Source organism: Xenopus tropicalis, chromosome 7 (genome assembly GCF_000004195.4).
Source record: "Xenopus tropicalis strain Nigerian chromosome 7, UCB_Xtro_10.0, whole genome shotgun sequence".
NCBI classification, from domain to species: domain Eukaryota; kingdom Metazoa; phylum Chordata; class Amphibia; order Anura; family Pipidae; genus Xenopus; species Xenopus tropicalis.
The window spans coordinates 28,290,342-28,311,037 of NC_030683.2; the positions used below are offsets into that span (position 1 = coordinate 28,290,342).

Below are 20,696 nucleotides of genomic sequence, written 5' to 3' on the forward strand. Positions count from 1 at the left end.
CCCAGAGAAAGGAAAGCTGAGGTTCTTCTGTGTCGTGGAGCACTATCAGAGGGATAAACAATCACTAACAGTGCTCTTGAGTTTATTAAACAATTGCATTTTATACCAGTCTAATCTTTGAGTTTGTTTTAATGATTTTCAATGGTTTTGGTTTGGGCTGACTTCTAAAAAAAATACCACAAAATATACTATTTCCTTGGGATGTATTTAACTTTTTAGGGCAGGGGTGCTGCAACGTTCACATTTTGTATACATTAGAACACAGATACGTAATGATGTTCACAGGGCAGGAGAACAAAAATAAAACAAGTAACGCCAGCTATTAAAAAATGCAGACACCTTGTTAAATTAAGAAAGAAAAAAAAAATGTTTAAACCAGACAATTTGTGTTTATATAATGAATGGTCTAGGCAAGTGCTTATGTTAAAATGAACATGGCAATCTCTGATGATGAGCTCATATTATTTTCTAGGACTAATCCCTGCCCATGACTCTCCCTTGAATGAATATTGTGGCTGTTTCTTGACTGCTCATTAAGTTATGGTTAGGTCATCCTGCTGACTGGTTTAAAAACGTGTAATTCCATAGTTATATGCCTAATAATATGGGCTCACACCAGTGAGGCAAGTGTGTTAGTGTTAGCTGCATGTGATGTCCCTATATATGTCTCTTCAGCAACTGATGGTAAAATATTTATTGTCAGCAACAATCTAGATTTAGATAAGAAAGAATATTCTGCAGGCTGTTTAAGCTGGCCATAAACGCAACAGTATTTTTATACAAAGCAAGGTTTCGTGCAATATTCGGTGCATGTATGGTGGATTGATGAGGCGACCGATACCGCAAAAGCCTTGGATATCGGTCGTCTCGTAAGTCGAGCGGGACAAAAGATTTTGATCGGGCACTGTTGAGGTTGAAGACACATGGAGCTACTAGTAGCATCTACAAGTGGCTAGTAAAATAGACAATGCTGATCATTTACTGATAACTGTGTCTATGTGTGTTTAAGAGGAGGTAATTCTCACTATTGTCTATGGCAGGATATTTTCTGGAGTTTAGTATCCATGAAAAAGTAGCTGCTACTAGTAGCTCAGTGTGTCTTCACCCTTAAAGTGTCTCAGCAAAGGCATGCGTTTAGGGCTGAATCGTCAGATAGGGCTTAAATTCCTATTGTTTCTACCTCCATATCTGATGATTCAGTCCTGAACTTTAGTGGAGGAAAAGATGTATGGCCACCTTTAGTATGTTAGTGAAACTGGGGTTCTTGGAGGATATGTACATGCATGGGCTATGAATTTGTATAAAATATAATGAAGTCAGTTGGAATTGTAAGTGGATAAAAACATCCAACACACTTTGGGTAGCTGCACATCATGTTATATGGCCTTAGGTTGGATTTCACTTCATTAATGCTTCCCCCTGAGGTCTGCATGGTAAACATTTACCACAGCTACATGCGCCACCTCATGGTGTAGGGTCTGTAGAGCAATTTTTTGTTTTTTGTGTTATTTAGTGAAAAATATTTTGTTCATCTTGTAGGTCCTTGGGGATCTCTTGTCTCCACTTTTCTGATTGTGCTTATAAACATCCCTACTCTCCTAAGCATGCTTATGACTGTCTCCACTCTCCTGAGTGTGCTTATGAACATCCCTACTCTCCTAAGCATGCTTATGACTGTCTCCACTCTCCTGAGTGTGCTTATGAACATCCCTACTCTCCTAAGCATGCTTATGACTGTCTCCACTCTCCTGAGTGTGCTTATGAACATCCCTACTCTCCTAAGCATGCTTATGAGTGTCTCCACTCTCCTGAGTGTGCTTATGAACATCCCTACTCTCCTAAGCATGCTTATGAGTGTCTCCACTCTCCTGAGTGTGCTTATGAGTGTCTCCACTCTCCTGAGTGTGCTTATGAGTGTCTCCAGTCTCCTAAGTGTGTTTATGAGTGTCTCCACTGTACTGAACATGTTTTTGAGTGTCTCCTTGCACTGGTGTGTACTTTTAGCATTGCTATCAACACAAAGCTACTCTCTCCCATCTGGGCATAGCTTTTCAAATGACCGTTAGTTTGTTGGAAATACCTTTCTTGGCTCTCATAATAGTTGTGGAAATAAAATAAAAAATATTTCCTATATTTAGCATTATGATTCAAGTTTTAGCAGTTAACCAAATTCCAAACAGTCTTGAATCGGCTTTATTAATATCATTACCTCATGGAGAATTAGTTTGTGCTCTTTCCAGACTCTAAAGGGCCAAAAATAGTCAAATAGAGTTTGCCAAATGAAATAAGCAATGATAATGAATTATATTATTATTTATGCAGTCATTGTAGTTGTCTTTATGGATTTTTACGCACATATAGATTTGACAACAAATAAATGCAGTTTCAATTATATATAATTAAATAACTTTTTTCTACTAAAGAGTAAAGTCTTCCTGAGTAAAAAAAAAATCCTTTATTTGTGCAGAATCAACGTTTTGGTTACATACCAAGGTTTGAGTATGTGCCCAAAAAGTTTATTCTGCACAAATATATATGTATAATATATTGCACAAAAATTCCCATTAATTGAAGGTATTCGTGTAACATGGCACTTTTGCCCTTCTATATTGTTGTGCTCAGCATTAATGCCTTCCTCCTGTTCCGAATTAAGTGCAAATGCATTTATTGATGAAGGGGTACAGTGGAGAAGGTGGAGCTAGTTCCATGGCACCGTGCAGCTACACCTTCAGGATTAGTGCAATTCAAACCAATGTGTCACTCTGTCACTGACAAGTGAAATTTTGACTTATCATTCACAAATGCTTCAGGTGCAAGTTCCTCTGGTATCACAAGGATGCTGGGATTATGAGGGGGGAAGCTGTGTTCCATAGAATAACTGTAGAGGAAGCAGACCCCATTGTCATGGGGAGCAGACCACAGCCGATGTCTTACCTACACCAGTGGCAAAGGTCTCGGAGCAAGAGATGCAGAAGATGTAGGCAGGGGGATAGAGGGCCATGTAGGAGCTGCTGTTCGTGCCATATCATGTTGTTATGTCACTGGCTGCATTGTGGGTAAAAATCATGGCAATGCTTCCAAAATTGCACTTTGTAAATTAACACTCCAGCTGTAGGTCATTAAGAAAAGCTAGGTTACCTTTCAGTTAGTTAAAAAATGATAATAAGATGTCAAAAATATAAAACATAACAAATATATATTAAAAAAAACTTATATATAGTCTAAAGGTGTGCCCAAGACAATAAATAAACACTCACACCCAGCTGGCCTAATAGCTGCGAGCCACACGGTTTGGCTAAATGTGTAGCTGAAGAATAATAATACCTTTCCTTTAATTTCGCCTATCAGTCTATTAATTTATATTCAATATAGATCCTTACTCTTGGGTAACAGCAGCAAAATTTACTGAGCTGTTCAAACAGTAGACAAAGTAAAGTAAAAATGAGTAGCCCCTTCAAATACACGGCACTCAAAAGATAATGTACTGCTAGCAAATGCTTTTTGTGGTTCCCTTTTGGACCTAAACGATGAAAGAAACTCCATAACTATCAACAGATGTCAAACTGTCCACTCCTGTATGTGCCCATGTGTGCAATCTGTGTGTGGGGGCAATGCTTAGCATTCAGGGTTAGGCAAGGCCTGCAGAATCCCATTGTATTCAATGAGATGACTTTGTAGAGAAATGGCAAAGGAACGGTCTCTGCAAATAGTAATCTCCTTGGATAGGAAAATTGCAAATGTTGGCTTTTTGCAGAGTCGTTACTAGACACTGGCAGGGATGAAACATTCCCCTCCAAGTTTTAAGCAAGAGTTTCATATTAACTGAAGTCATATGTTATGAAATCGTAAATCGCATTCAAAAGAAATATATTTTACAGTTCCCGGCAGACTGGAGACCAGGGTATCCAAAGATTTGTTGGCTAATATCAATGATTTTTGAGTAATACCCTGAGATACATGCCGTTTAAAGATGATGACTCTACTTTATGCCCCTTTATAAGGACGTAGCAAAGAGTGTATGGACTTGCTGAGAGGATTTAGAGAGTTATCTGGCTACTGTGCTTTTCTTTTTCACTTATTATACATACATGCTAGGCATTGTATTCCAACAGGAAATGATGCAAAACACTAGAAACCCTGGAAAGGATTCCTACGTATCTCCGTACTCATGAGGTGGCCTCCTATATTGCATTAATCAGAGTGGTGACTCTATGGTGACAGCACCATGGTCTGTGTATGCAGGGGCTGTCGATTCTACATTTTGGGCCAATTAAAGGGTTAATTTACGTTTACGTTTGCACATGGCTACCACATACAATACTAGCCCCAAACCATAGCTGCCTAGGGGGGAAACTGTGGGAACCCTGGAGCTACCTCCTGATCTTGAGGTGGCTGATAGTGATGGGCAGGTAAAAAAAAATATCAACCCATGCCTGACCCTAACCCGCCTGTGGCCCATCCGCACCCGACCCTAACCTACTGAGTCTCTGTATTTTTAGACCCGCCCCTCTATGATGTAATGAAAGGGGTGGGACATGCAGGCAAGGATCTATAAATAGCAAAGTCTCCAGGCAAAGGCAGAGTATAGTAGGTTAGTGATGTGGGCACAAAGTTCAGCCCAAACCCACCCAGAACCAGGTAATACACAGGCTTTGTGCCAGCCCACCAATCACACATGGCTGTAGCTCCAGAGTTTCCACAGCAGCCTGCATCATTAGACAACTGTGCTCAATTCAGGGGCAAAAATGTGTAAGTCATGCTTGTTGACACAAGATCCACAAGATTTATAGCTCCACTGACTCCAGGGAAATTTGTGACCCCGCAATTGTGGGGGGTGGCAATTGTGTCAATTAAATGGGCGCTATTATCTTAGCAACTGTGCATCACCACCATATTGACTAGCACAGCGTGCTCTTTAGCTCTAAACCCCCCCAAAGCCCTTTATATCCCAAACAGAAGTTTGCATGTAAATTTTGGGCTTATGTGAGTCTGCTAGCCTTCTTGTATGAGATGAAAAGCAGATTAGGCTGTTTTCTCCTCTTACCGTGCAATGAGCAGCAGGAGAATTTACAAGGGAAAATTGCCAGGTCTGCTCCTTTCCTTACAAGGCTCTTGGTTCCTTTGTCTAAACAAGAGGGATAAAGACAGATCTGGTCATTTTCTCCATTTCATTCTCACCACCGTCTGTGGGGATCTGCGAGTTAAAAGGAAACTGCTATAATATACATTTTAAGTCGTTTGTTGTATCTCTGTATTTGTGTATCATATATCCATCCTTTCAATACTAAATTACTGACATAATTAGTCATTAAGAATGTATGCGCTCTCATATCCTGCCCTATTTACGATCCTTATTTTACATAATAAACAGACCACGGGTTTCATTTACTAATGTAGGTGCTACAGTACACTGCCCCAGTGCAGTTAACTACAGTATATCAGAAATTAGTTTTGATCATTCTGCTTCTAGTAGAAAAATGTAATACCACTGGTGTTTAGAGAAGCACCTATGTTAGTAAATGTTAGTAAACCTCTGCTACAGATTTTTCCAAAATGATCAGATGAAGACAAACAACGCCCCCAACCCTCCTTAAATCATTAACTATAGGTTTTTCGTTAAACTAAAACCATTGCAAAACTGACAATTTTGGAACCGTGCTACAGGATCACTTACTACCACTTTTCTTAAGTTTGAATGTCTCTGTAGAAGCTGTAAACGTTCATTTCAATTGGTTATGTTTTACCAAGGGTCAGTGTTGGACACCGGAAAACCTTATACAAAATACCTACGCTCCAAACTGTGTTCTCTTCTGTCACCTCCTACAGCAGTGCTGTCCAACTTCTGTTGTACCGAGGGCCGGAATTTTTCCGACCTACGTGGTGGAGGGCCGATAATGGAAGCCAGTTTTGACCACTCCCCTTTTTGAAACCGCACCCATGTTATCACATGACCATACCCATATTAATGGTTGTAGTACAGCAAAAACCTGCCATACTCTGCCTGCCCTACCCTGCCTGTGTGTGTGCCATACTCTGCCTGCCCTACCCTGCCTTTGTGTGTGCCATACTCTGCCTTCCCTACCCTGCCTGTGTGTGCCATACTCTGCCTGCCTTACCCTGCCTGCGTGCCATACTTTCACTGTGTGTGCCATTCTTGGCTGGTTTGTGCCATACTTGGCCTGTGTGTGCCATACTCTGCCTGCCCTACCCTGCATGTGTGTGCCATACACTGCCTTCCCTACCCTGCCTGTGTGTGCCATACTGTGCCTTCCCTACCCTGCCTGTGTGTGCCATACTCTGCTTGCCCTATGCTGCACTGTGTGTATGGCACACAAAGGCAGCCTACAGTGACACAATGCTGGCACTGCTCCTACAGTCTGCACAATAACTATATATTAAAAAACTTTTTAATTGCAGTACCACCTCAGTATATGTTCTTTTTGTAGTATGCAGGGATTATTTGTGGGTTTCTACTGCTCCTGAGGTGTGAACAGGGGAACAATGGGGGTGATTACAGCCTGAGCCTGAGGTGTGAACACTGCAGGGGGTGAACAATGCAGAGATTAAAAGGTGTGAACAACACAGGGGATTACATATTTAAACAATACAGCCTGATTACAGCCTGAATCTGAGGTGAGAACCATGCAGGGGGGCAGTTAATCACAGTACTGATACCATTTAAAGCTTACACAAGAGTAAGCCATCAAAGCAGCCAAACAGGTGGGGGGCCACACAGAGGGGGGTCGCGGGCCGCATGCGGCCCGCGGGCCGCCAGTTGGACAGCACTGTCCTACAGTATTCTTTTTACAAACTGTGATCTAGCCTTCTCTCCATTTCTACTCAGTGTTCTCATAAGGAAATAGGAAATGAAAATGGTATATCCATAAAGGCCAATTTGTTGGGTGAGCAGTATGGCCCACCCAGAGATTTCTTGGTACCCTGGTAGGCTAGCCCGTCACTGCTCAGGTTGCCTGAGGATCTCCCAGTAGGCCTAGTCTCTAGTGGGCACTGACCAAGGCCAAATCCAATTGATCCTTTCTTATTTCTACCATTGACCTGTATAATAACTATAATATTCAACCCCATATACATCTGTGGTCCTAGAATGGGTGTGGATTTTGGTGGGTCATAGCCCCGTACAGCACTGGTTTTACTGCAAATACCACTGTCACAGTTATCTGTGTAAATATATGCCATGGCCACTATAGGAAAACAATCCTTTGTTCAAAGTGATTGTATGAGTTTCATTTTGCTATTTAATAAACTCGTTAGTTTTTACATTCACTTTGGGAATAATGTACTGCAGGGCTGTCTTCTGTTTCCTTACTTATTATGGCTACGTTATTGATTTATTGCTTTGTTTTCTGTTCTTTTTCCACTCTGCTTAATAAATCAACAAAAGGTTCTTTGAACTCTTCAAATTAATGGAATGTCCGTTGTCTTCCCCACTGAGGTCCACTGACTTGCAGAGAAAGAGAGAGAGAATGTGACAGCATGGGGAAACCTCTGAATTAGAGACGATTTGTTTGTAAAGTTATGTACTTTAATGTGATGTGTTATCACTTTTATTAACCTGGAACCAAACTGATAGGGCGTGTTTACCAAGAGGCTACTTATTTCTGCCCAAGTTCCTGCCTGTGTTTTACAGGGTCACCCTTGTCTAGAGCAGTAAACCCCTATGTGAAATAACACAGCACTGCCACATGAATCATGGTTTAGACTCCCGTGTCTGACTTGTCTCTCTCTCTGTCATTCCGTTTGCAGTGGGGGAGATGTACATTACTGATAGTGATTATATTGCTTTGGCATCAGATTTAAACTCTTGTGATGTCTGGGTTTATTTTCCTGTTGGTTTCAGTCACCAGTTCCTTGTGACTGTGATTTATTTCAGTTAAAAGTTGGCACCCTGCATCAGTCTTGCTAGTTGTGGTGCTGCCCTGAGCCACTTGGGTTCCTTTTAGCATACGCCATGGATCTCCATCGTAAATGGTGCCCCATGGCTAAAAAATGTACATTGTATATACTGTGCAATTATAACATAAATACCTTGGTATGGCATACTACAATGAATTCATCTTGGTTTAGATCAGGTTTTCTTATTCATTATTGAATGGGACCCAGATTGGGTCAGCCACAAGATCCAAAATATGCTCTACAATCCTTTTAATTACTATTATGTATCACAGTCATAAATCCATTGCCCTGTATTAAAGGAGGTAATGGGGACCCATTCTAAACATCATGGTTACCCAAATTTGGGTCGCAACCTATAGGCTAAGAAAAACTGGTTTAGGTACTGGGTCGCATGTCACATCATATGACCTTTTTCCTTTCTAAATGTATAAAAGTATAGTTCCATGGCACTCCGCCTGTGCATTATGGAGTATTTATGCAAAGCAGAGTTACTGAGTGCAAAATATTTTATTTTGTGATCAAAGATGCTAATACTTTGGTCACGCCACTGACCCACCCATATCACTCCAGATCTGTCCAAACTATGTCCTGATCTACCCTGGACCCTGCCTATTTTTCTTTTATTTCCTCCCTTGTTTCCCCATGAACTGGGCACTGTCCCTGGAAAAAAAGGCAAAGCTGGCTTGTACGTAGTAACCCATTCCACTGAGTGCACTAAGCAAGTAAAAGCTAAGCGCTGATCCTTACTGAAGTTCTTTGTCCATTTTCTCTGAGGAAACCATATTCATCCATTCACTTCCAGGGGTACAGAAAGTTGCCCCTATTAAATCCAACCACACAAACTCATTTCTCATTCAACTCTTGCAGCAATTCCATTCCTTCTGTGCCCTGAGGCAAATGCCTGTAATGTACAACTTCACATGCTAGGAAAGATCAATAGACCTTAACATCAGATGATGTGACTTGCTAAAAAGCAAATTGAAATGTTGACTTGAAGATACTTCTCATAAATATGAATAAAGTCATAGTTTATTGGTCAGTCATTCACAAAATCGTTTGCTGGCACACACACATAGGTATATTGACAGCATGAGATATAATAGTCATCCCCAGTGTCCTTACTAAACATTATTTGGGACCAGGCATGCCACACAGTAGGACAAATCAACCCTGTTGCCAAGATTTACCATTTTATGATATATCTTGCCAAGAGAACCAGATTAGGTTAGGGCAGCATCCTGGGGGCATCTTGGGGGAAAACAAGATAAATACACAAAAGATGTTTTTACATTGGTTTCCAACAATTGTTGTACTTTCTCATAAATGTATCCGATATGTCCCTCCAGCTATTGCCAAGTTGCAGCTTCCATAGAGTTGTTGGACATCCCAGGTGAATGTTACTCCCCCTCATTTATTAGAGAAGGGCCCCAGTCTTCCTGCAAAGTCATTGCTTTCCTATGTTGGCAATGACCATAGGAAGGGCCCAGCTCCTGCTGAGTTAGTCACGTTGCTTAGCATGACTATAGGGTTTCTGGGATGTTTATTTTTACCCATTTATGCAGCACAGTCCAAAATGATGAGCCTTAAAGTCTTAGAATGAAATAAGTGGGTTTTTTGGAATTGGAGGTGTATGTGTGATAGGATAGGATATCAGGGAGAGAAGAGCCTTTCTGGTGTCCCCTCAGTGTGTCCCATTGCTCTTCAGTATGATCTTTCAGCATATACGCACAGTATACCCTCGGCCAACAGATTCATCACCCTCCGCCTATTAAGAAATACAACTCCCAGAAGCCTCAGTGAGCTAATCTGGCTCCAGTTGTTGTGTGTTATAGTTCTTAACAGCTAATTTGACATATCTGTTCTTTTGTCCTTTTCGGAGGGGAGGGGGCCCTTGAACTGATTTGACTTTTAGGTGTTTAGAAAATTCTGTCACAGAGATTTCTGGTGCCAAGATATAATCCAGTTCCAACCCACTGACAACTGTCCAAACATAATACGTACAGTACATAGTCATGAGGCAATTGTTAGAAAAAGATTAGATTACTCTAACACAAATGCATATGTTTTGTACATTTCATATCAATGCACGGAGACAAGGGAACACGCTCCTGTATTATGAGTTAAAAAGGAAATGGTGTATTTTATATAAGCAGTTATAATATGGACTCTATAATTGTTTTTAGTATTGGTTTATTTTGCACATGATGTTTATGTATCTTCTTATGTGCGTCCATACAGGGCTATTGTACCGTCTGCACTAGAAGAGCTACAAGGAAATTTGGTTTGGTTAAAAGTTAGCAGTGACAGTTTTTTGCCCCCCCTGGTAACTTGGTCACTCACTGCTGTCTGAAGTAAGGTCCTCAACTTGCCCCATAGCAGGAGCAGTACAGCTCTCAGTGCACCATAAGAGCCATGACAGACGGGGAGATTAGTCGTCCGTGAGAATGTAAATCCCACTGGCGATGACTTAACTAATTTACATGGTCTGATAAATTTGATTGTCAAACTCAGGCCCCTCCAGACTTAAGTGCCACTTATTGTCTGTTCTTGGAGCTAAAAAATTGGCTTCCTGACCAGTATCGGAATGGGTCTTAGATTAGGAACGTTAGATAATCTCATGGAACAAGTACCGGATTGGACCTTGAATGTGGTCCTCTACCCAAATTTTGGCCAGGGGCAAAGCAATCTGATCAGCCCATGCATTGCCAGCATAATGCTAAGGTTCTTCAGCATTAGGATATAGAACATTTGAGAGTTAAAACTATCTTTAAGTGAATTTGAGGTCGAAATTACATGCTCATATTTTGTTATGCCTATTGTCTCTTTACATCATTTACTATAGTCATTTTCAGAAAGTGGTAGAGAAGTTGGTTCTGTTACCTTCATCTTAAGTATATACTATTTCTTATGTTACAGTACATTTATGTGCGTTTTTGCCAAGGGAAGATGATTACTTCCACAGATAAGTAGGGTGCAGCTCTGGTTTAGAGTTAACATTCCATCATGTATCAGAGCAATTACAGTTGTCTTTCTGTGGTCCATCTGGAAAAATGATTCCACCCAGCTGGCTGAAACTCAAAATCCAGGCTGAGTATACAAATAGAAAGACATATTTGGACAGAGTTCAGCTGAGAGGTTCATTGGGAATGACAAGAACTGGACACATAACTTTATCTAACAAGGTCTACTTTCTTACTGTACAGACTAGAGCTGCAAAATAATGATTTCCGTAGGATATGTGATTGCTTATCTGCTTGTAGGGATGAATATTGGCTCATCAGTGCATAACCTTGGCTGACTGAAACCACAAATCTCACAGGTATAAACACACCAAGCAGCTAAGAAGTGGTGCTGACTGGCCCACAGAGCAGCTGTTGTATATCAGTGGTTAACCATTTATTGGGTTGGCTTTAAACATATACCACTAAGGATTGTAGTTTGCAAATGTGAATATAGATTATATTACACCCCACTTATAAATATTATTTATAAGTGGGGTGTACAATTTTATTTAGCTGTATAAAGTATGGCTTGTACACTGTGAAGTATAGTCTAAAGCAGATTGTCCATCCCATCTGCCTAATGGGATGTGTGGGTATCCATCTCTGTTGCTTTAGAAAGGGAGTTCTCATTAACTGTAGCCCCACCCACTATGCTGTTAATGGCAAACCCATTTCCTGCAAGTGTACATCCTGAAATCAATACAGCCTCACTGTCATCAACATGAAGAACCACCTATGTTGCTTCAAATAAAAGTTAAAGTTTCTCAAGTTTAAAGGGGGGGGGGGGGGCTCTCCTACTTCAAAAGGGAGAAAATATCCCATCTGTCTACAATGCCTTTTAATGTACTTGTAAAGAGTAATCATGTACTCATGCAAGCATCTTTTTTTAAGGAAAAGCAACCCCAACATTGACAGTCTAGCTCCATAGTTTAAATACTCCATCCCTTTTAGCAGTTTAGTTGCTTGTCTCTCCAACTTATTAATCTCCTTATTGTGCTTTCACCCCTCAAGTTAATGCCCTTTGTTATACAATGCAGCACTTTATATGTTTTAGTAGCCACTAAGTGACACTGGCTAGAGTTACACAGCTTGTTATCCACAAAAATCCCCAAATCTTTCTTAATTGAGGATACCCCCATCACACTACTATTAAATGTAGAACTGACATTTATGTAGGCCAAAGTGCCTAACCTTTCATTTATCAACACCTCATTTTCCAGTTTGCTGCCCATTTCTCCAGTGTAGTCACATCACTCTGCAAAGCGGCAGTATCCTGCTTGGAACTAGTTTTATACTTATATATTTATCTATGAAAACTGAAAAATAACGTTTCATATTTTTAAACGATTTTAGGTGTGGTTTTTATGTTCATTTCAAACATTTTGGCTTTTTTTAAAATTTCTTAGGAAAAAAATACTCTGTTAAGAGTTTTTTTTCCTTGTATGGTCCACTTTTAAGAGCTTGTTTTGAGCCTAACATAAAAACGTAGCCACTGGAGTTGGTAATGAAAATAACAGAACAAAAAAAGAAATTTGTGTTTTGCCAGAAATTACCCAATGCTGACTATAAAAGCTGTTCTGAATTTGTTAGAGTGTAAGGGGAATATCTTGTTTTGCTCTTCCTTCCAGACATTAAAATTTATTATGCAGTATATTAACCAGGTATGCAGGATATATTTCCATCCCAAGCTATGCATGTTAAGTTAAACGGGTTTTATAAAAGAGTGGTTAGCGGGTTTTGCAGGTGATGTAATATGACCAACCGGAGCAATAAAGGACACTGATGGTTGATCCAAGTTCTGTGAAGCTGCAGAAGGCCACCCAAGGGCCAGACTACAAGACTGTGTGTGATTTGAGTAAATGTCACACAACAATGTGGAACATTTGGGGAGAACCAAACTGAACCAAAGCCTTCAGGTCAAAGGATCAGATCACATGGGACATGTGATCCTAATGACCTCCTAAACATACACATGGACATGGTTGGCTGATGGGAGTCCTGGCCACAATTCAGCTTCCGTGCACCACTTACTCAATTAACACCAGTGCTCCTTAATCCCTGGCTTTTGCATGTCATAGGGAAAGGCACATGGACTACTTAGGGGGTTATCACCCTGCTGCATGTATTGCAAAGCAGAAAATGAAGGGACTCTAGTGTTCTGCTTTGCAATATATGCAGTAGAGCAATAGCCCACTAAGAATTCTGCATGCCTTTTTTCTCTGTTCATAGTTTGACTTCTGAACTACTATGATTACTCAGAACAGTCATAGAGCAATGGTTAGTTCATGAAGTTGAAAAAGGCTATTTAGTCCTGCTATTAGGTGTAGACTTAAAAAGGGTCGGTTGTTTTGACAACATCGATAAAATCTCCTAGAAAGCCTGCACCCAAGTATCATTTTAATTTGGCTTTTAAACAATATTATCCAGTTTTCCTGCAATAACAGGATGTATTTTATGATTGACCTGTTTGAGGTTTCATTAACGTGGCATCAGGTACAACAAAATTGAACTGTATGTTCAGCTTTCTCTTAAAAAAAGAAACCCAACCCATTGTAAATCGGCATGAGTTCATCATTTGGCCAACATAAGGCAACCTTCCTAGCAGCATATTGAATTGTCATGGACTTAGGTCATTGGAATTTTAGGAGACCTCAGGAGATGGTTGGAAAGAAAGAGAAATATTAGGTACTAGTTTGGTTTGGGACTAAAGGCAGCTCAGCTGTTCTCAGCTGGAGTATGTTCATCGTGAGGCCAACAAAGAGACATTTTTCTTGCATCCCAAAGAGTTGACGTTTACATTATTCAGATATTACATTACACAGCCCATTTTTTTAATCAGCAATATGTTTGGTATCAGCTCATTGTGCTTTAGGTTTGGGTCTGTGCACAGCAAATAATCGTGAAATCAGTAAACTAGCCGAGAGGTTCTGTGATAAGTCAAAACATATTAAGTTTGGTATTTGGGAAACTGATCCAACCGTTTTCTTCCCTACAAATACATATCATCTGTGTAGAAGTCTTGGTATGCTGAGGTCATGCGATGACTAAATATTTTCATGTATCGGCAATCCCAAAGACTTGTTTCTTCTTGAGAACAACGCTGAAAGAGTTATGAATTTAGTAGAACACAACATGGGATTACACAATAACAATCAGACGAGTTGCTGGAGATGCAACCTTCAGTGGCCCAGCTGGCTTAATGTGACCACAAAGAGTTGTCCTAGAAAGCACATTTTGGGTTTTTATGAATAACCATAAACATCATATGGTGTTTGTTACTCTTTGTTTGTACAGATACAGTTCATATACCCATAGACATATTTTGCTTTAGAGGCCTGGGTGCTGGTTATTTTCATTGGGTTTTTAAAAAAAGGCATCTTTATAACACTGGAAATTGTAACTAGTGATGCACTGAATACAGACTTTGGTTCAAGATTCAGCCTCTTTCTGCAGAATTCAGATTCAGCTGAATCCACGTGCCTAGCCAAACCGAATCCGTAAAATCATATGACTTTTTGTCATATAAACACAGAAGCTAAACATTTTTAACCGTTTCCGGGTACAGTTCGGTATTCGGCTGAATCTGTTACGAAGGATTCAAGGTTCGGCCAAATGTCAAAATATTGGGTTCAGTACGTTCCTAATTGTAACAGACACAGGTCCTTGCATATTGCAGAGCACTCACAGAGAATTATGTAGAATGTAGGGTAACATTTGCCCCAGTTTTGCAAACGTATAGTAGCCTATCAGATGTTTTCTTTGTGTGTACCAAAGTATATAGTGGATATAAAGATGGCTGCCTTGATTGCTCTAAAGTGGTTAGAGCCCCCTCTGCCAGTCTGCCAGTTCTTTGTATGCCTGTCCTCATGCAAGGCGCTGGATTGCAGTTTGGCCGACATTTTAATCTCCAGTGGTAAAAACATCCATCTGACACTAGTTTTCAGGGCACTAAGGAAATCTCTGCACATTCCAATGTTATGATACTAAATGTCCCCCACAGACTGCAAGCTGATGCAAGGACACATTCTCTTTTTGTCCTGAGCACAAATTCAAGTCAGCAAAACATTAACTCTACTGGAATCCTGGTCCAGATTGTATTTATATTTGTCCTGAGCTGATCTTTGGCAAAATAATCTACTGCATAGGTTGCCAAACTGTGGGGATGGCCCCTAGCAGTTGGGAGAGCAGCGTGAAGGCCACTCAGGGTGGGATTTGGGATAAATAACTTCTTGTTGTTGTGGATACTATAAGCGGTATCGCTTAAGGACACCTGAAAAAGAGCGTGTGAGCTCAAAATGTATAAAGGCTAAGTTTTGCAAGTCTGTGTTTGGAAGCACTGTATTCATGAGGGGCAGGAGGAAAGAGGCATTTAGGCACCCCCCGCCTATCTGCTAACTTGCGTGTCATTCAGATATGCATGTTAGGGAGAAGGCCACAGGCTGCAAAGGGCCCTGTCCTTACATCTTGCACTATTGCTGGCTGGAAGGACAGGGCTAACCTGCACTACCTGAAGCTGCACTATGTACCCTTGCCAACCCCCCCCGGGCAAAAGTGCTTCACGAATGAGCACCAAGGTTTGTGCACTTTTGCCTATTTTGTCATTCAAAATACTGACTGGATGCTAGGGTAAATTGGACCCTAGCAACCAAGTAGCTGCTGATGTTCAAGACTAGGTAACCACTAAGAGATAACTATTTCAAAAACCACAAACAAAATTAAAAAATTAGGTCCAATCTGAGAGTAAAAATCAACTTATTTGGCAATCCCATTGAGCAGGGTCTTCTTTAGAAGTACTTGCCATTCTTTAGAAGTACTTGCATCAAGGCACTGTTAGTACGGAATCAGCTGAATGTCAGCTTGTGTTTTTTTCCTCCTGTAATTATAAATAGATGTTTATAGCTCAGTGCATGAAAAAGTGACTAACAATGAAGATCTGTCTCCAGTAACTTGGCTCACTCGCTCCAACAAAGCGTCTTTCCAAATGGCGCCTGGAAAAAATATGATATAATGCATCATCTGGTACTGCCTATGAATGTGCAAGTTCAGCTTTAGCAGTACTGTAACACAAAAATTCCCATAGCCCTAATACTTCTAAATACTGTTAGGCTAGCGCCACACTGGGAATTTTATTTGTGTGTTAGTAAATTATGAAAATTGGGGCTTTTTCCAAACCAAACATTCAAGCAGATTTACCAGCAATTAACTTTGTTTTTCCGTTTTGTTACCAGGATGGTGGTTTGTCAGCACGACGGAGGAGCAAGGATGGGTACCTGCTACCTACTTAGATTCCCAGGGTGGAACCAAAGATGACTCTGAAATTAATACATCCAAATCAGGAGATGGTAAGATTAATACTACAGGACCAAATTCACATTTAGATATCCTGTTCATGCTGCCCTTTCTTTCTGCATATATGTATTTAGTTCTTTCGAAAACTACAAAATAACCAGGTATGGACACTTAGGCAGCCAGTTCAATAAGTACCATACAAATGAGTTAAGAGATGGGGCACACATGCCCAACCATGACTCTTTCTGCTCATACCAACGCTTAGCCTATTGCAGTGATTGATTTGCTTTGGAGAAACCAATGAGTTAATGACATTTGTAGCCAGTTTGGTTCTAGGCAGCTAAATCATATGAAGTATGTAGCATGTTTGTTACTTAAAATGTAATTACTGACAGAGCATGTGAGGAGGAAGGATATAGCAATTGGGGGGGGGGGGGCTTGAAAGCCGAATGGCACAGCCAATTAAAAGATTAAGTGCCTATTTCAGTTCCACATTTGTTTTGCATGTGAACTTAAAGCTGCACCGCAATACCAAACCACAAAAATGCTTTTTTAAAGCAAAGTACTGCCTGACATCATATAAATTATAGCCCCGAGGGAACCTCTCCACAGGATTGACCTATTTTTTTCTTTATATATATATATATATATATATATATATATATATATATATGGAATGAGAAGATCTTTGGTAGGTTTCTAGAGATTGTTTAAGGACAGAGGGGCCGAGCAGTTCCAGTTAGTGCCTGTAGGGGGGTTACAGCTGCAAGTCCCTTGTTAAATAACAGAACAAAAGTACCAGGCAGTTTCATAGGAGACAATAGGTTTCTTGTTGTGGTTTACTTGGCTTATGAATAGATGTCATTTGGCTAACAATAGAACTGTATTTGCTGGGCTGTTATTAGATCTGAATTCTGACACTCACCAGATATAAGAAACCATCTGCATAGCTGAGATATGTGCCAGGCTTCTGCACGTGCAGATGCTGCTACTGGTAACATACAAATGTATAGGCTTCGGAATACATGTTCTGTGGAACAATTAAAAAACTTGAGATGTCTTCCCCCAGTAATAATTTTCAAGAAAGGTCTTGGGTGCCTGGGGATTACTGATAGGTATATAAACTGTGTTATAGGCTTTCTTTCTATTCATCAACTAGATAAAGAGAAAAATACATTTTTAAATCCTTAAAACCAGCCAAGAAATTCTGGAGTACAAAATGGAAGCCTTATTTAAGTGCATTTAACATCCCCTTTCCCCCCAGGCATAGTTTGTCCGGATGGTTTCAATATAGAACCTTTAGAAGTCGGCAGAACGAATGTGACCAAATGGCAGGGAAGCACAAATATTGGTCATGCACAACCTAGACTCCTGTATTCAGACAGAATCTGTTAACATTTTTCACCGGGTTCTCGATTCTGTCCCACAAGGATATAAATAGCATTTTCTCCTCTCCCACAAAATGCCATTTTCCCCTTCCCTTCCTGTTTTCGCTGCCCTATTAACTCATTCAAAAAAATTGAGAGTTTTAAGGGCAAGCGTCCTGTTAGTTATTACAGCAGGTTAAAGGTCAGAAGGCATAGTTAGCCTAGGAAGGTCAGAAATTGACATTAAATTGTTATTACTTAAAGAAAAATGAGTCAGTTATTATGCTGATATATATGTAGGAAGTGTATGTGGCAGTGTACATTGTATAAATGCTGGGCCCTTTAAGGTAACAATCCAAGTTTGGTGCCTGAGACACAAAAGATAAAGTTATTCCTGAATGGGTAACATCATCATTTATTTGTATAGCGCCTTCAAGCTACACAGCTTCACAATCGTTTATTACAAATCAGGGTATTACAATAATTTAACAAACAAGGGTTACAGAATAAAAATGGGATCAGAGGGCCCTGCTCCCAAAAGCTTACCATCTAAAGACATGGAAGCCTGTTATTGCCTGACATATCAAGAAAGGTTATAGTTAATTATTTAGGGCATCAAGGAGAGCTGAAAAAATTGAGGCTCCCTGTTAATAACATTAGAATCAGATATAATGATATATTTGATATCAATGTTATGCCCATTCACTTGAACTGAAGCAGAGCCACAGTCAGGCATTTCCCATTCAAGTGAATAAGAGAGGGCAATGTTGGATCCTCCTCTAAAAAAATACAAGCAGAAAAAATGCTTGGTGCACCATAGTTTTAGAGTAGACTTAGAAGAGTTCTAATATAGTGGCTGTTGAAATCACAGATTGCATCATAGGGTTGTTCTTTTGCAGAATTGGCCAAATGCATTGCATCTGAATAACGATCTTCCAAAGCATGTTTGTTGACAAGCCATCCTAAGGGAACCGTACAATGCCAATGATATTTGTATAACACATTCTTTCTGCTTAACATGTTAACCTTTTAAGGGCCTACAACAGAGATATAATCACTTTCTGACCCAGGCATCTTGCATCATAGTTTATTCTGGCAGCTATTAAAATAGAATGTTTTCTTTCAATGCACATAGGCATAATCGACTAGTCCTGAGCAGACCAGCTCCTTAACCTTCCCGGTGTCCAAACACCTCTGTCTGGGTGCCTGGGGGGTCAGTAGGAAGCCAGTTGTTTTGACAGAAGAACCAATCTCTCTCCAGTGTCAGTATATATATATATATATATATATATATATATATATATATAGCTAGTCTGGCAGTTTTGCTCGGAGTCCAGCAGTTGAACAAACTGGCAAGCTTCCCACTGGAGACTTTAGTTCAGTAAATCTATCTGTAATCAGCAACTACTAACCTTAGGTGACTTCAGCCTGAGATCGGGTCATTATATCATTTATGTGCCATCACCTAGCCATGTATTTCAGAGAAACACATGTGCATTCCTTTATAAAAAAAAATCCAATAAAACAAAAACCACAGCATATTCTTCTGAAGAAACAGCCTTAAAACAAGTTGTTCTTATGTAAAAGATATTGGGATTTTTAAACAGTGGATATATGACTTTTTTAATCCAAGCCCCATTGGAGGTCCAACCTTTGGACTGGGCCACCCTTAGCTCATAACAAGGTTAGAGATATAGGAAGACATTAGTTTATTAGTTTTTTAGCCATAGCTTCAAATCTCAGCAGATCTGACCTTTATATAGTAAATAGACATTCTTGCAAGTCTCACCCTGGCCTAAGCCGAGCCCAGGCTTCTGCTCCACGTCCCCCAGGGGCCAGCCCCACAGTTTGGGAACCACTCTATAAAATACAATGATGTCAGTGATGGATACAAAATATACCACAGAGTAAGTTCACTGACAAAGTAGTAATTTGCTGAGTTTGGGTAACCCAGGGCACCTATTCACAAATAAGCTTTGATTAGTCCAGTATAGTTTGATTAATAAAACCAAATGTAGAATTGGTTTCTAAGAGGTTACTGCCTGTAATTTTCTGTATAAGTGAATTATTGTACAGGTGTTTACTTCCAAATCCATTGTGTGTTGTAGGCTCCATACAGGTATAGGATCTGTTATCCAGAAACCTCTGAATTACAGGAAGGCCATCTCCCATAGACTCTATTATACGTAAATTCACATTTTTAAAAATGATTTCTTTTTTTTCTCTGTAATAATAAATAAGTACCTTGTACTTGATCACAACTGAGATATAATTAATCCTTCATTCAGTGTTTTAATTATTTTTTAGATCCAGATTTCAGAAAGACCCCTTCTATGGAAAACCCCAGGTCCAGAGCATTCTGGATAGCAGGCCCAATACCTGTAATTAAAACTCATGGCACCCCTTGCAGTGTAGAGCAGGGAATAATGTCACCCTAGGATATAGTATGCAGTGCATAAACAACTTGTTTTTTAACTCCATCTCATTATCATTCATTCTTATTGCCATCGCTTTGTCAAAAGGTTTAATGTGCCATGTAATATTATTTATTGTTCCTATTTATATCCTCCTGTCATGTTTTGCTTTCTGTTTGTCTCACGTTTCCATCCATCTTTCATACTAGTAACTAAGAGGCGCAAGGCTCATCTACGGCGCTTGGACCGGCGATGGACGCTGGGTGGCATTGTCAACAGGCAACAAAGCCGAGGTGATTAGACCTTACCCATGCACTAGCTGGCTATTGTGCACAATGGCATTCTGTAAATCTGCATTGCTTCTGTATCAGGCGTAGTTTGTGGCACTCAGAATATCTAAAGTTACACGTGCTGTGTTCCAGCAGCAGGGGAATCACTTTTTGCTTTAGGTTAACACCCATTTGGAAATCCTTGTTAGCAGAACGTGGTGCAGGAAGAGTGCCCTGAAATGGCTCCCCACATCAGTATTTCCGGAAGCACATGTACATTCCAGTATGTCATGTTATGGAAACTTGTACTTATATTTATTGGGACCATTAAAAGAACCATGAATGCCTGTTTTCAGACTGCAGCCGCTTAGTGTGCTTTCCAGGTGTCCTGATGGACACCCTGTCTTCTCCACACATTGTGCATCCAAATGCACTTTGTGT

General features: G+C 40.2%; 1 protein-coding gene across 8 annotated transcripts in view; it reads left to right on the plus strand.

Annotated features, from left to right (window-relative positions):
* sh3pxd2a (SH3 and PX domains 2A) overlaps positions 1–20,696 on the plus strand; it is a 189,460-nt gene that overhangs the window by 149,821 nt on the left and 18,943 nt on the right. For 6 of the 8 annotated variants that reach the window (XM_031905997.1, XM_031905999.1, XM_031905998.1 and 3 more), the window contains 2 exons: positions 16,145–16,258; positions 20,196–20,279. In XM_031905997.1, coding sequence (XP_031761857.1) covers positions 16,145–16,258; positions 20,196–20,279 — 198 coding nt within the window. The remainder of the gene's footprint in view (positions 1–16,144; positions 16,259–20,195; positions 20,280–20,696) is intronic. The other 2 variants (XM_031906001.1, XM_002936804.5) reach the window with 1 other exon arrangement.